We start from the raw sequence: 16,403 nt of genomic DNA on the forward strand, positions 1-16,403 counted from the left end.
ACCAGCCAGAGATGCAGCATGTAAAGGAAAAAAAAAAAAGTCTATTGATAGTTTCTATAGGCACTCACCTGTGGGAGGGAAATTTCTCTTTCAGCACAGAAATTATTAAATTTTCCACAAAATGATCAGTTTCTGTCACAAGATCGGCTGCAGAAGTCTTTGTGGACACTTGTTTTTCCTCTGTTAGAGCTTTCCTAATAATCTGAAACAGACGTTCATAAATTAGATTTGTTGGGCATTCAGCCTGTGCATACTAAAATAGTATCTTAAATGAAAAAAATAGAGCTAATCCTGAAAACCAGCTGTAGGTCTAATTCTACCAGTGACTGTTACATTTTTTGACAAAAAAAGCCATCTGAGCTTTTGGAACACAGCATTTTGAATCACTCTGCAATAACCTCTCTTGACAGTTCAGAAAAGGATTGATTAAGGGATGCAAGTAAGGGAATAAAAGGCTGATGGTAGTCAACATGATTTAGAAAATTACCAAAAGTGTACACCAGGTAAGAAAAAGCCTCAAGGCTCAGGCATTTTTCAAGGGAAGCCCTTTTTCTTTCTTCTTGTTCTATTTTCTTTTCCCTTTTTTTTTTTTTTTTTAAATTTACAGGGCCAATACCCCACTGCTCTCTTACTTTAAAAGACATGCAATAAGGCAAATGTAATTGGTTTCCATTTTGCCAACAAAGACACATAATTTTTTGGGAGTTTTTTTTGGGTTTTTTTTGAAATTTAAATCCACCGTCTGGTTCTCAAATAATTGCCATGTATTTAGCAAGAACAAAAATTGAAGCTTTCCCTAGATATGAAACCAATGATTTAAACCTGGAATCTCTTCTGGAAATGTCTTTCTCTGATTCTCCAGGGTATTACTGTTACAAGCTCAAGTACAAATGCACATATGGGAAAACACTTAATGAAAGCTTTTCCATTTCCCATTTCTCCCATTTTCTTTCTGTTTTGTTTTTTTTTCCCCACTTCTTCATTAAAAAGAAAAATAAAGGGACAGGATGCAAAAGGAGATAGCTTATTTTTTAATCAGTGAAAATGATAAATTATTTGAAATAAAAAAATACCAAACCAAAACAAAGCAAAAATTAAGTACCACTTATTTGTAATCCAGCAGCAACAAGATCAACATTCTAAGTCCCATCTAAAATTTATATATTTCAATTGCTTAACTAAATTTCCACTGATCAAGGTATTTTAAAACCATTGAGAAATGCTTGATGACCAAAGAAAACAGTTCTGCTGCATTATGCATGGGAAACAGGCCCAGAAACTCACAAATGTAATCTCAGCTCTTGGTGTTTGTAGTATAAAATACTGTATTTGAAGGGTGTCCTAACTGCTCTGACAAGTAATGGGTATGGCCAACTATTGCCTTAGTATAGAAGGTATCTGGACTAATGTTTCTTCTTTGTGAGCTGTAACACATCAGTTGTGCCTATATACTGTGCTTGTGAGGGCAGGTAGTACTTTTTAGTTTGAGGTCTAGCTAAAGTACATTACTGTATATCAAAATATTAACCACACTTAATCTTTTTACTCCCCTCAGTGCCTTGTGTGGTTGTCTTGAAGGATTTACAATAGAAGCATAAAATTGTAACTCCAGCAAGGCTCTTGGGCTCCTCTTCAGCCCAAAGCAAAATCCAAAACACTCCAACTATTCTTGAAAAAAACGGTATGCTGATACTTTTTATTTTATTTGCTCTTCATTACTTTCCTGTTCTCTTTACTGCTTGGAACTTCACATTGTGAAATAGATGAGGAACGTCCTCCTTTTGACAGAGACTATTTTAATTTCTTCTTAGCAATGCCACACTCTTGACTTTTATTCAATTTTAATGCATAGTAGATTGAGATTTTTTGCAGACATTTAAATCAGTGTCACTGCTCAGCAGGGCAGTGAGATCATACCTGAGCCTGGCTGGAAAAGAAAAAGTTGAGATGAAACCTCTCTCCTGTGGATGTGCTCTGCAATCAGCTGATTTCATTGCATGCTCTGGCACTTGATCTCTCCAGTTTGAGTACAACCCTTTGCACATCCCAGCCTCAAATTTATTTTTTCATTTCTGATCCTTTACCCAGTTGCTCATGACCATTTTTAACTTTAATCCAACTCTGGTGGCCAGCATGAGGCTCCAGCCACTTTGGAGGTGGGAATAGCCAAGGGTGTGCCTGCACTATGGTGGCTGATGGTCATCTCACCCGTCTCCTCTGCAGGCCCATGCCAAGGAGCCACAACACACATTTAGCATTTACCAGCCCTGCAATGAGCTCTTCTCCCCACCTCTTGTGCAAGCGGTACATCAAGAGAAGAGGAAGAGACAAGTCATGGTGCTGGGCTGAGGTCACCAGCCACAAATGGGCACCACAACTCTGGAGGCTCACCCACAGCACGCAGGATGGACTGCTCTGATTCTGCCAATTCTCTGCCAGCTACAAAGGGCTTGACAAAAGGGACCCCATGCATTTGCTCCAGCTTGTACAGGTATGCAATCCAAGCCAAAGTAACCCCATTCCTGCATAACTGATAAAAAACTTGTATTCTTTGGAAAAATGATCAAACAGCTCAGAGCAGTGTAGAATTCAATTTATGTTGAAAAATCCCTAAAAGTCACCTGCCTATGAAGGAGTGTTAGAGCCTGTTGCCTCAGAATACTTTGAGAGCATCACACAACTCCTCTCTTTGCAGAAGCTTTACAATAACGTCTGTGGATACCTGCTGCAATTGCCTGGTCTGTCCAGATGGACATGGGGTTCCATAAAAGTCTCAATCTAGGTTACATGTAGCAGGCAAGCAGAAACCAAAGGAACTACAGGATGATGAAATGGAAACAGCTGGTTGCACCTTATCCCCATTGTACAATGAAATTGGCAATCAAGATGCTGTAATTTGGCTGTAAATTTATTTTACTAGACTATTCCTGTACTAGGGTTTGTCCCTATATTACAGAGATTTTTCAGCAATTTCTAAGCAACTGAATTTTGGGAGCGTGGTTATTTAGAGCAGAGCCATTTAACACTCTTAGCCCATGCTGCCCCTCCTCTAATGCAGATCTTATCCTAATACCCTGCTTGGGAGCTTTTGGGGGGTTATGCAAAGCAAGGGGCATTTACATCATTACATAGAGACCACACCACAGAGCAAGACTCAGGCTGTCCCTGCTCCCTCCTTCATTTCCCATGGAGCAGGGGAAATGGAGACACTGGGGTTCAGCGCAGTCATTCCTGGACTCTTCCTTTTTTAACGCCTTTGTGAAATTTATTCCAACAAAGCAGAATGAAGAAGGCAGAAGGTCAAGATGCCTTTTCCTACAGCACCTGTCAGGAGAGTCTCCTACAGTAGTGTCCTCATGTCAGATATTTCATTTCACCATACTGCTTGCACCCACCATACACTTCTGGGAGATCCAAGATGGATTTTCGATGCTTGCAATGCTGTCCTGAAATATTTACTGACTAATAAAATCAAACGTGAGTATCTGCAAATAATTCAGGAAATTCCAATCTGGTTTGCTAAAACATCTGTCCATGTTATATCAAAAATAGCCTAAAATTTTCCCCTGGGAGCAAACATCATGGAAAAATATCATGGCTTTTTAGAATACAAGTGAAAATTTTGTCTTTTTTTTTTTTTTCTTTTAATGGTATTCTGCTAGATCTTTTGTGCCTCATAAAATTATTTGCCAGGAAAAAAAAGAAAAAAAAAACCTAGAAAAAAAAATTCAAACTTCAGCGTACTATGTCCTAGTATCAGCTTCTTACTCTTATTTTTACCTGGATGTATGTTTACTCATTTTGGTTAAGCTTCTCCAAATCTGCAATTGGAGAGAACAGTGCAGGTATTAGTCAGTGCTCTTAACAGCATCAAAGATGCACAGATTGGTCAGGCCTGCTTTTCTTGAGCAAAAAGTAATATCAAACCTATGGCTGTACTCTCATGAACAGAGCAAGCAGCTTACTTACAGAGGAAAAATAGAAAAGAAGTTTGAAAAAGTGAAGTTATTTGTGGCCTTACAGAGTGAATTTTAAAGCAGGTCAATTACAGACATTACAAAACCATGACCATTCTTGTTATGAAACAGCCATAATGAGAGCCTGTGTTATTTCATAAAAGTAATAAGAACTAAACCACAGGATGGGCAAGAGAAGCAATGATTTTAACCCAGTAACAGAGGTTACTCCAGCAGCAACACTTTAGGCACATAATCAAGCATCACTTCTTTATTGGCCTTTTAAATTTAGAAGAAACTATTCCAGAGTGTAGACTCCTATCTGTTGGGAAGAAGACATATTTTACCTATAGTCATGAAACACAATGCCATACAAATCAATTGGTTGTATAAGCCAAAAGGGAGACTGAAAAACTGTGTTACTGGTTGACTTTTCCTAGAAATCCAAAATCTGGAGGTGCACATTTTTCTTGAGACCAAGACTCTTGTAGATATTTTCTAATGATTCCAACCCTTCCTAACCTGCCACACTCCTGAGAAATGGAGCACCTTAAAGGAAATGTTAAAGTGGCAAAGTCTCATCCAGAAATGGAGATTAGATTTAGATGTGGGGAGACACAGAGTGCAAGCAGATTTCTAGGGATGGAGGTGAAGGTGGAAAGATCTGAGGGATGGGAAGAGAAGCAGAAGAAAAAAAAATGAACTTGGCTAGTGGAATTGACCCCTTTTGGTGATCAAGATAACCCCCATTTTTATCATTCAATCTTCAACAAACTGCCAGTCCTACCAAACACATTTTACACTGCACTAGGTGTCCTTAGCTCTAGTTTATTTTGGTAATAGCTGGAAGCAGATTGACACTTAATTAAAAGAATAGAGCCATACCTGCACCTTTTCTTTCAGAAGGATCTCCAGTGCCTTTTGTAACAAAAAACATTCCTTAACATGACAAAATAATTGGAAAAAAAAATACCCAGTTTCCAAAATCCTACTTAAATCACATCCTTGGCTGGCTTAAATTTGGCCTGCCAATGAATCAGGTATTTCCTGCCATTTGCAAGGTAGCAATGGCAAATTGTGATTTCAGATTCAAGGATTAGTCTTACGGAATGTTTACTTCTTCCAGGAAAAGGTGCTCAGCTGCGATTTTCTGAGCAAGTAAAATGATTGGGGAAGCTTAAAGCTGGCTTCACAAATTGGTGTTTTGAGAAATAAGGTGTGGAGGCTTGAGCAAGTCATGAGTCTCTTCTTGTGAAACGGCTGGCAGAATGACTGTGCCGGAGAAACTCCTGTTTTGAGAGTCTGTGAGAGCATGACCTGTCATCCTGATTTGGATTATCCATTTAGTCCCTGTATTATTAAAACAAGTCTCCTCTACTCTGGCATTCTGTTCACTTGTAGCTGTTTTTGACTAAGGAGAAAATCTGTTTACTATTAAATTTTATTTATTAATACTTTTATTTATAAAAGTTATGGATCTTGGACTCAAGATAGAAAAGGGGGCTTCTTAAATCACAGTGTATATGTACAAAGCGTGTCTCAAAATAGAACAGAATGGAAGCGAGAGAGAAATATATATTGCTGAATAAATTTGTGTTTCACCCAGTTTCTCAATCAAGCAATCTGCTGATCCCACTTCTTGGCTCTCTTAGACCTGGTGGAAGTTTTGCTGCTGCAGAGTGGGGTCAGGCTGTCTCCTGAGATGACTAACCTGCTGTGTCAAAACATGGATCTGAAGTAAGCTACTACAGACCTTCCTCACACAGCTACTTGTCCCTAGCAAGTTAATTTCGGCCACTCCAACAAGAGGAAACCTCCTTGCCACGGTTGTTTTTCTCTGCACAAGCTGCTGGAAAACAAATGCTGGCCCCGAAGGATGCAACCCCCAAGGGATGCACCCGAGGGATGGGGCCTCCCAGGGAAGGGGCCCCTCGGGGGCGTGCAGCCCCCGAGGGAAGTACCCCCAAGGGCTGCCCCCCCCTACCCCGGGCTGGGGCCTCGAGGGAAGTGGCCCCGCGGCATGAGGCTCCCGGGGGATGGGGCCTCTGAGGGATGGGCCCCCCAGGTTCTGGGGTCCCCCGGCATGGGGCCCCGCCGCCGCCATCCCTCCCGCGGCCGAGCGGGTGCCGAGCCCCGCCGCCCTCCTCCCGCTCCCCAGCTCCGCACCAGCCGAGCGCCCGCACGGCCCTTCCTCACACCGCGCCGGGAGAAGGCTCCTCCGGCCGCGGGGCAGCCCGGCCCGGCCCGGCCCGGCTCTCACCTGCCCGGCGCGGCGCGCCAGCTGCACCGCCACCTCCGCGCACTCCTTCCAGGGGTCCCCGCCGCCGCCCGCCGCCCGCCCTTCCTCCTCCTCCTCCTCGCACGGCTTCATCGCGGCGGCCGCGCTGCCCGGAGAGGGGCCGGGGGGCGCGGGGGGCCCGGCTCCCTGCCCAGGAGGATGCCCTGGGCGCACACACCGCCCGGCGCTGTCACTGCGCGCCCCGGCCGCGCCCCGCCCAGCGCGGCGGGCGGAGAGAGGCGGCAGCCGCGGTCAATGGGGAAGGCGGGCCGGCTGCTGGGAGCTGGCTTTAGGTGAGCCCCGGGGGCGGAGGAGGGCCGGCAGAGGCGGGGTACCGCGGAGAGCCGCGGCGAGAGGGCGGGATGCGGCGGGCAGGGTGCGCAGGGAGGATGCGGAGCGCAGGATGCGGGATGCGGAGCGCAGGATGCGGAGGGCGGGATGCGCCGCCATCGCCGTGGCCGTGCCCCGGCCGCCCCTCCTGACATGGCGGAGGTACCGCCAGGCTGGGGCTGGGGCGCTCCTGTTTTCCCCGGGAGAAGGAGGAGCGGCCGCGCTCCCAGGCCGAGCCGCCCCTCGGGGCTCCGCTGTCCCCGTGTGCCCAGAGCCACCTCGCGGAACGAGGGCCCGGCTGTCGGCGTTACCGGGACTTTGGGGGAAAAGCTGGCCGCTGGCATTGGCCATCTCGGGAATGAAAGGGGAAAAGTGTGGGAAAAGCGGCCTCGGGAGTTCAGCTTGTTAGTGATTGGGAGTTCAAGTGTGTGGTAAGAAATACATGGCCCTTTCTATTTTTCCCTTGTCTTCGTGTGTCATTTTGGATTTGTCAAGGATGAGAAGAAGAGAATTGAGAACCCGCTGTTCCAGAACCCGTATAAGCCAAATTGCCATGCCGGCAGAACAGGGAACAGAGCTGAGCGATTCTGGATCCGCCTCTCCGAAGGAGGGCAGCCCAGGATGAATTCGTGCTTATGCAATAGAGCAGCCAGACTGTTGTGCTTAAAACACCGAGTGAGTGTTGGGAACACACACTTTATCTGTCAGAGTGAGGCTTTTCCAAATGACTTGTTCTGATGCACATTGGCATTGAATGGGAAAAAAGAGAGCCCAGGGACTGAATCCATCAGCGTCGCTTTTTGAAAGAGGCATTAGGTACACAGAGTGCATGAAATTTGTTATTGTCTTTCAGCACCTGCTTTGTGGTTGAGAGTTTCATTTTCAGGGCTAGAATAGAGATGATTTAGTAACAAATTTACATGAAGAAAATTGCCTAACACCAACATTTCCTATCTCTGAGCACAAAATTAATTAATTTCCTAGAGATTAGGCTAAATTAAATTGATATGGGTAGTCTACTTAATGTAACAGATCCTAAATCTAGACCTGCTTTCTTTTGTTTTTTATCTTGTAGGACAAAGATGACTTTGGGATGAGAGGGACATGCTTGCCTAGGCAGTTCACAAAAATAATAGACACTTTCTAAAATTAAACACTCAGACCTTTTCCTTCTAAAGCAAGGGAGTGAACTTTGTGGATTGTTCCACAAGAATTCAACTTAATTCTTTAAATTTCTAAGCTGCACCCTGGCAGTGGATGCCACAAAGACAGTAAGGCTGTCAGTCTACTTAATGAAATATTTTGTAGTCCCCATTTTGAATCAGAAAAAAAAAAAATGGTAACAAACTATGAGAAGGTGAATTAACTACTACACAAAGTGTGTAAATTTGGTTGAAGCATGAAATGATGAAATTTTGTTGAATAAATCTTCACCAAATGTTTGTCAATCTTTCTGCTGACTGATTGTTCTAAGTCACTTGTTTCCTCCAAATGCATATTTGCATCGTTCCTATGTTTGATTAGTTTCCTTAAGTGCAAAACCCCTACAAACATGCATTATTATTTGGACTAGTATAGAATAGAATTGGTCTGCATTCTTCCTTAATCTGAGTTTCTTCTAGGTTCTGGAAATTTGTGCTTTTTATTGCTGCCATAGCATGAGGCGTCTTCAGGACCTTCCCTAGAGAGTTTCTGTGCAGGGCCAGATGGATAAATATATTTTCTGGTGAGATTTGCGGACTGCTGAGATGTAGTATAGACAGCTTTAACGTCGGTGAAAAAGAAGATGTAGAGGTAATCATGGTTTTGCATTCCAGGAAGCATCTCAGACCATGATAGAAGTGCTTTCTGTGTTTTTCCTTGAACTACAAAGTTTTAGGTACAGAATTTACCAACAACAAAAGTCTATACCTATTGCTGAAACAGGCTAGATCCTAATCTGATGTAGTGCAAGTCGTTTCTTCCTGTATGCCTGGGGTCTGCCTAAATGCCTGGAGGTTTGTTTTTATTAGGCTATCACAGGGGCATTTGGAAGACTGTTTAAGGCATGTTTTAAAAGCAGTCAGTGTGAATTACAGTGCAGTAGGCAGGATACACAAGTATCCCCACTGAAGGTATCTACAGAAAGTTACACACAACTTCACAGAGAAGTACTGTTGCAAAGAGGGGGAAGTGCTCTCCTCAATATTTTTCTTCGCCGGGAGTATGTCCTCTTTCTAAGTGATGTCTGGAAAATAAGCATTTCAACAGTAGAATGTCCCCAGCCTTCTTTTCATTCTGGTGGTAGAATAGTGATAATAGGATCACCGGAGGCTGAACTTGAGAGGCTAAAATATCTGAATGAGCCCTCATTTTCTACCGATTTACTGCAGCTATGTGGCTTGTGCAGGTAGATTTAAAACAGGACTAGAAGGCCAGTAAAGAATACTTAGAAAATCAGTAACTGCAGCTAGTATTTTAAGACTTTCCAAAATACTTTGCAAGAAAATACAGCTGTCTTTAAGGCTTTTAAACGGTAATATTTCTCCTTATCATTCTCCTAGTACATGATTTTTTCAAACCTTCCTTAGCCTAGACCTGCCCAGGCAGTGTGAGCTTCCTGATGTGAGCTGCTGGCTGACTTTGACTGTCCATTCACCTGCGAGCTGGTTGAGGCTGCTCTCTGCCTTGCTGGATCAGACTCTTGGCTCATCTTTCATAACTGCCAAGGTCTTTCATAACCTCTGATCTTTCATAACCCCAAACACTAGCCAGTTCCTCTCGCATGCCTTTCGTAACCTACACACACGCCGCGTGTTTAATCCACTTGGAATAGGCCCATCCTGATGAACCTGAAATACAAGTGTTTCTTGGGTGCTTTGTCTGCCTCAATCCTTCTGAGCCCCAGGCAGACTTGTGTGGATGTCAGACTTCCTTCCCCGAGACAATGGACGCTCAGTGGAGGGGAAAACCTCCTCTTTGACCTCAGAGGAGAAAAGGGAGCCTAGTCACGGATTTCCTTCTCTCCCGGGGTGTGAAGCCCTAATTGACTTAGGTGTGGCTCAGCTGGGGGTGGCGGTCTCCTTCCCTTCCTGTCCCAAGGAGCCGCGCAGGGTCCCCAGCGCGGTCTGCTCGGAGCAAAACCCAGGGTCACTCGGTGGGGCAGCTGCCGCAGCTGGAATTGGTTTAATTCTGCCTCAGCAGACAGCTTGCCATTTTCTACTCCGACAGTAATTGCAGGCTGCAGTGATGTAATAAGGTTGTAGTTTTGCAGAGAGAGGGTGACCTCGCTGTAGCTACCCGGCCGTCGGCATGGAATCCTCAGATGCTCTCCAGCGCGGATCTTTGTCACTTCACGGACTTGCTGGATCTTTGTCACTTTCATGGGTTTGATGGATGATCTCCTAACAGGGAATAAAATGGGAGGACAAGTGTATAACAGCTTTAATAAAAACAGAGGGGTGAAAAAAAAAAAAAAAAAAAAAAAGAAAAAGGAAGAAATCTTTTGCAATTATTAGCCTGAGTGCGAAAGAGCATTTCCTCAGTGTGACAGCCAGAGGCTTGCTGCACTGTTATTAAAGTGCACTTCAGTGGGAATCCATGCAGATGGCTTTTTTACCCAGCATAGGATTATATTGGATTAGTCATATAAAATTGTTGTTTACCATCTCTAGTCCTTTTCCCCAGAGCTTTTATCAGGAACCTCACAAAGCATGTAGTTTGAGTCTGCCTTTACGCAGTAACCCAGATGAGCAGCTTTTTGTTTGTGCAAACTGCTACAATGTTGTAGTTTAATGTAATCCTAATGTTGCAGTGGGAGATTTTATACCTGATAAAGGAGGCTGTTTGGCCCAGATTTTCCTTTTGGCTACAAGAAAGGAAGTTAGATCTTAAGGAGATGCTCTTTCTTCTTGCTGGGCTCTCCAGAAGAGCTGTGCTGATCCCACTTCTGCTCCATCAGAGACAATCGGATTCCTAACACTGGCACTGTTTTTCATAATGCTCACTAATGAGTTAATGCTTGATTAATGCACTGTTCTGAGTGATGTATGAGATATTTCTTGTGTTCCCTTTCTATCATGCAGAGCCATACTCTGACCATCTTTCTTCTCTGTGTCCAGAAGGCTCAGGGATCACTGCGTGAAAAACACCAATCACTTGTTTTTTTAAAATCTTAAAAGTTTATTAGTAATAAAATAGTTATAAAAAGTGGCAATAAAATTAGAGTAATAAAAATTTTGATAATGAGGATTAGGACACTATGAGACAATAAAAAGCAAAGAATTATGGATGTCTTTGGGCACTAAGCTGCCAAAAACATGCCTTGCGTACAAAGGAATAACCCTTAAAAGCAATAGCCTGTTGCATATTCATATATCTCATACATGATGCATAATTTCCTTGCAAATTAAGAATTTTTCTGGGTTTTATCAACTTCTTCCCCTTAATCCTGGTGGTTCCATAAAGATGGAGAGAAGGTGGAAGAATGTTTGTCTTTTCTGACAAGGAGGCTGTAACTCTTCAGGTTTTGTGTCACCGTTACCTCTGTGTGAAGAGTTTCTTGATTATCTTATCCTTTTCTTGAGCTAGTAAAAAATATCTTACATCACAAAGTTTCTATTTTAACATTATGTTGTAACCTAAAATTATATTTAACATACTACTTAAAACGGATTAATACAGTATTACAAAATAACCCTCCATAATAAATATAGTATTCAATTTAATATTTGCGAAGACCCAATCATAAAATACGCGTCTTTCACAACTGCTTAGACACAGTCCACATTTTCCCTCCTGCCATAAACTAAGAAACTGCCTTAAACATACAGTGCAAGGCTCTCATTTTAGATCTGCCCTGGGGGTAGGTTATAACAAGGACTTCTTTTTTTTCAAGGTCTGACAGATAGCTCTACTGGTAAAATTACATCCTTCAGTGTTTTCTGGAGTTTTCAGACTGGCTCTGTCATCCTGGGAAATTTTCCCTTCTAGGTGGTATGGCTGCAAGAACTTTCCTGAGGTGTGAGTGCCTTTGATTCTACAGCGAGAGACATTTTTCTTCTCTGTAGGGGGTTCTGTGACAAGGTGATACAGTTACTCTTTTCCCTAGACAGGAAATGTGGGTGTAAAATCGTATTTCTCCCTGGACTTGGAGGGAGAAGCAACAGACTGCCACATGCATGCTGGTATTGTTTTTTGATCCACTGAAAACAATCTTGTATTATAACATGATGTATCTGTCACTGAAGGGGATACAGAACTTCTGTCAGTGTGCTGTGATAGGGATGACTGTACCCTAATTTGGTTTAATAAATATTGCCTCTGGTTTTGTCAGCTTTAAGATTAAATTGACTTTCTTATATATTACGAGAAAGTATTTTTTGTCTCCAGTTCTACAAATGGTCACCTTTAATCCAGTCATGTCTTGGTGCTTTTTCTCTTGATATGCAGGAAATGTTCATGAACTGAACTCTATAAACTTTTGCTTTTAGCCAAAGTGGTCATTCTGAGGCTTGGGAAAGCCAGACTGTTTCTCCCTGTTTCAGGGAAGGTTCCTGAACACAAATGGGATTGTTACTCTGTGACCAAAGATCTAAACAAGATGGAGAAAAGGCCTTTTTTGTTCAAGGGCAATTTTGTTCAAGGTTGTTCCATGATTTTTAAACTGGCATTTGTCTGTGAGACTGGCAGCCTCGACTGTGCCACAGAACATACCATGCAGAAAAATCATGTTAAGTTTTGCCATCTTCCAGCCTGAAAGAGACTCAGGAAGAAGCCACTGCTGACGCAGTGGGCGGGTGGAACAAAAGAGATTCGTCTGGGGCAGGTGAATTTTGTACATGATTTACAAAGGCATGTAGATTTTCATACAAAAATTTTAATTCCTGGAAAATCAGATGAGGATGGTAGCTCTCTCTGGGGGTTGAAAGGACACATATTGACCTTTAATCCATGTAGAAAAGGGCTACACTTGGGAGTTATTGTAGGGTTGCATCATATTGTAGGGTTGTATAATTCCATGCTTATATATCTTCTGACAAATCAATAATTTTTGTGCACATGGAGGTGAAAAAGGGTGAAATGGGTCACATTCTTGCTCTTTGGCAGCAAGTAGGAGGCTCAGCACCACTGTAATCAATGACATTTTCATTTGTGTGAGCCAGCATGAAATGTGTGTTTGTTCATACCAAACTACATTAAAGCAAAAATGCAAGGAAAAAATATTGTGTTCAACAAACGAGGTAAATAATAGTGCAAGGAAATGTTTCTGCTATCATTATTTACAGTGGAAAGGATGTTAGTAGCTGTCGGAATCTGTGGGTATTGATGATTCCGAGATTGTAGAAAGTCTCTGTCTTTCTGCCCCATTGCCAAAGAAGAAGCCATAATTCGTCTGTGCTGTTTTCAAGGTTGTTTATTCTTGCTTATCTCTAACATGTTCTGCTGCCCTGCCGCAGGTCTGTCCTGCAGGGCAGCGTGTGTGGTTCTGCCCCCAGTGGGATGTTACAAACATTATATACCAGAAACTACGTGTGCTATATTTACAATGATGTGCCAATATCTATCATCTACGTTAAACAGCGTGTCCCCAGCCTAAACCAATAGAAAAATGCCAACACTACAGTGAAACATGGAGGGCATGAAGAAGGAGAAAAAGGACAAGACACACCCAATTTCCTCCATCTTGTCCCCTCTGAACCCCTAATCTAGAAACGTAAAATTTTACTTTTGCACCCGTGCCACACTTATTTATTACTCATATCAAACACTCAGAGCTTGTAATTCATCCTGTAAGATTGAAAACTCTTTTCCATGGACAGAGATCAGAGGCAGTGTCTCTGGGGGCTCTGTACAGGGGGGTTCCTGACCCCCTGCCAGGGTCCCAGGCCTTCCAGGGCAGACAGAGGGAAGCCCTGGATTCCCACAAGTAGCATTTCATACATTCACTGCCACTGAGAAGTTTTTTAAAAATAATGTATTGTTAGGATCTTTGGAAAATTAACGTTTCCTAATCAAGTACACATCAGTCTTTTATCATTTGTATAAACAATGGGATATTTTGTATGCACATAGGCTAACATTAGCTTTTTGGTTTTTCAAAATCTGATGTCTAATGCTACGCACCAGCCTTGGGCCAATTTTAAAAATTGATGGAGTATCTTTAATTTGGAAGAATGGATGCTCACTTTGAAGTGGAGCCTCTCAAAAATCAATGGCAATTTTGAAAATGTTTGATCATAATGTGCATGATTAAACCAACAAGAGCTTCAGCTATAGCTTTTCCCAAGAGTTTCAAGCTACAAGTAGGGGGTTTTTAGTGTCATTGGGATGGATCAATGCTTGTTTGACAAAATCTGCATCTTACACATACTCCTTACAGGTCTAGCTGCATAGTTGAGAAACCTGGCTGTTGTCTGCTTCCTCCATCTGTCTTCAATTCCCCTGCCAGGCATGGAAAACTGGGAAGGGTGGTTGCATGGCTCACTTTCTAGGTCAGTAATCAGGAATTCTTGTTTCCCTTTTAGCTCTGTTGGTCTATTTCCCAACTTTTTTTGTGTTCTGCTGGTAACAGTTTTTGTGTTTTGAAAACATTTGGTTCTTAAAAGCTGTGCACAGCTGCATTATCAACTCCTGGGTAAGCAGGAGAGCCCAGAACTGGTTGTTGTGTTGCTAGAAGAGCTGGGGAAACTGGGTCAGCAGGTTTCACACATTAGAATCACAGAATGGGTCATGTTGGAAGGGATCATAGTGGGTCATCTGTCCAACCTTACTGCTCAGCTGGGGTCATCCCAGAGCACGTTGCACAGGATTGTGTAGATGGTTTGTGGATATCTTACAACTACTCTGAGCAATCTGTTCCAGTCCACAGTCACCCACACAATAAAGTTCTTCCTCATATCTAAGTGGAACTTCCTATGCATCAGTTTCTGCCACAGCCTCTTGTTCTATTGCTTGGCACCACTGAGAACATCCCAGACACCCCTGCTTTAAATATACATACACTTCGATGGGGTCTTCTCTCGGTCATCTCTCCTTGAAGCTGAACAGGCCCAGCTCCCTCAACCTTTCAAGTGACCCAAGATTCATCATGAGCTTGTTTTCTTTGCTATTTCTAACCTAAGTTGTTCTCTGAGTGCTGCCTAGTGCTGCCTTTGCCAAGACTGCTCTGGTTTCTGCAGAAGCCCTGAATTAATCCACCTGGGCTTTTTTGTTTTACTTCTACACCCACAGTATTTGAAAAACCCTGAACAACCCCAAACCAAAAGCAAACACTTGGGTAACATAGGAATGTTAAGTCCTATTGAGCCTTGCACATACTTTGTACAGTATTATTCCTTGTTATTCAAGTGTTGTTTTTTGGTTTTTTTTTTAATGGTATAAAGTGATTATGACTAGTGATATTCTCAGTATTGAGGAAACAACTGTTATCCTACTTGTGTTGCCTACAGTGAGATACTGGTATGCAGGCTATGATGGACTCCACTGTGCTGATCTCGCTCCACTGCACTCTTAAACTTCAGCTTCTCTTTGGCATTGAAAAATTATTTCTGAAGTAATTTTACAAAGTTTTGCAAAAATTCAGAATCTCTACTATATCAGAGTGTGCTTTCTTCTAAATCACTAACATAGAATCCTTGAAATGGTGGCCTGGAAGGGACTTTTTGTCTACTTGCTCTATGTCACTGTGCTGTGCATATTAGGTATACCTGTATTCAAAGGCATGCCTGATCATTCTCTGATGCGTTTATTAAAATGTATAGTGAGGAAGAACTACATTAATTTTTCTCTTTCATATCAAGAAATTTTCCCTCTCGTCCAACTGAAGGGATGAGAGACGTCTACTCTGTTAGTAACTTTATTTGTGCTCATTCTCCTCTGGAAGACACAGGAAACAATTACTATTGTCTTTTACAATAACCAAAGTCAATTAAAATGATTCTGATTTCAACAACTCCTGATATACTGTATTTTCTTCTGTATGTAATATTTATTCCTGTTTTACAGTCCTTTCACCTGAGATGTTGTTTGTGTTGGATAAACCAGAATAAAACTGAGTACCTGCATCTCGGGGTATTGCTACTTCATCTGAAAATGGGATTTCTCTTTCCCTACAGCACCATTGCATTGCTGGCTGCTACTATCCCACCCAAGTTTATTTTTTCCTTGCTGCTACTGTAGCTAGTTACATACAGCTGTCCTTTTACCAAGAAGTGACCTTGTGGTTTCCACAGCATGAACTGTCCATTGCTAATTTGTTCCATGTTAATTGCTGATTGAAGTAGCAATTTTGATGACAGGCAGTTTGGAGTTACAGTGAATTGTCACAGAATCCAGCAGTTAGCAGTCTTAGGTGGGTGCTTCTGGAGCCAATGCAGAAGTCTTCACAGGCAGGATTCCTGGCAGCAGGTTACACCATGGGCAAGTCCTTCCCTCACATGGACTCTCAGGTTGCTGACAGCCTCAGAGATGGGATCTTGTGAACATTCTGCTCGGCACAGTGAAGCCTGAGCTGAATATAGACAAAGCTTTCACCTTTCACTGTGACCCTGTGTGAACTTCAAGAAGTTGACTGGATGGGTGACTGGGTTGAGAGTGGAGGAGGAGAGATGCCAAGTTGTGCCTTGGAGCCAGAGGTGTGTGACACTTCCCTTAATCTGATTACAGTTCCAGTTCCTGCTTGCTGCCCAACCTGACCTGTCTCCTGCCATGTTTTCTTTGAACTGTCAGCTCAAAGCAGGCAGTGATGAGCTCCTGTCTGTCCACACCCTCTTCCCAGGCACAGCAGGCTGAGAACACTGGGGCTCTTCAGACCTCACAGCAACCTGCCAGTATCCAGGGGGCCTGTCAGGAATGGTAGT

At 42.9% G+C, this 16,403-nt stretch overlaps 1 protein-coding gene and 1 long non-coding RNA gene across 2 annotated transcripts in view; one reads left to right on the forward strand and one right to left on the reverse strand.

Annotated features, from left to right (window-relative positions):
* Positions 1-6,466, reverse strand: part of IMPA2 (inositol monophosphatase 2) — a 21,041-nt gene extending 14,575 nt beyond the window's left edge. Inside the window, exons 1-2 of the mRNA XM_012571902.5 lie at positions 6,217-6,466; positions 69-202 (exon numbers count right to left, since the gene is read on the reverse strand). Of these exons, the coding sequence (XP_012427356.5) occupies positions 69-202; positions 6,217-6,327 (245 nt within the window). The 5' untranslated portion in view covers positions 6,328-6,466. The remainder of the gene's footprint in view (positions 1-68; positions 203-6,216) is intronic.
* On the forward strand, positions 6,389-15,415 carry LOC140682397 (uncharacterized). The gene is made up of 3 exons (XR_012054078.1): positions 6,389-6,527; positions 13,925-14,036; positions 14,994-15,415. It is a non-coding gene; the product is annotated as an uncharacterized lncRNA (long non-coding RNA).
* Positions 15,416-16,403: the final 988 nt, after the last annotated feature.

Source organism: Taeniopygia guttata, chromosome 2 (genome assembly GCF_048771995.1).
Source record: "Taeniopygia guttata chromosome 2, bTaeGut7.mat, whole genome shotgun sequence".
Lineage (NCBI taxonomy): Eukaryota > Metazoa > Chordata > Aves > Passeriformes > Estrildidae > Taeniopygia > Taeniopygia guttata.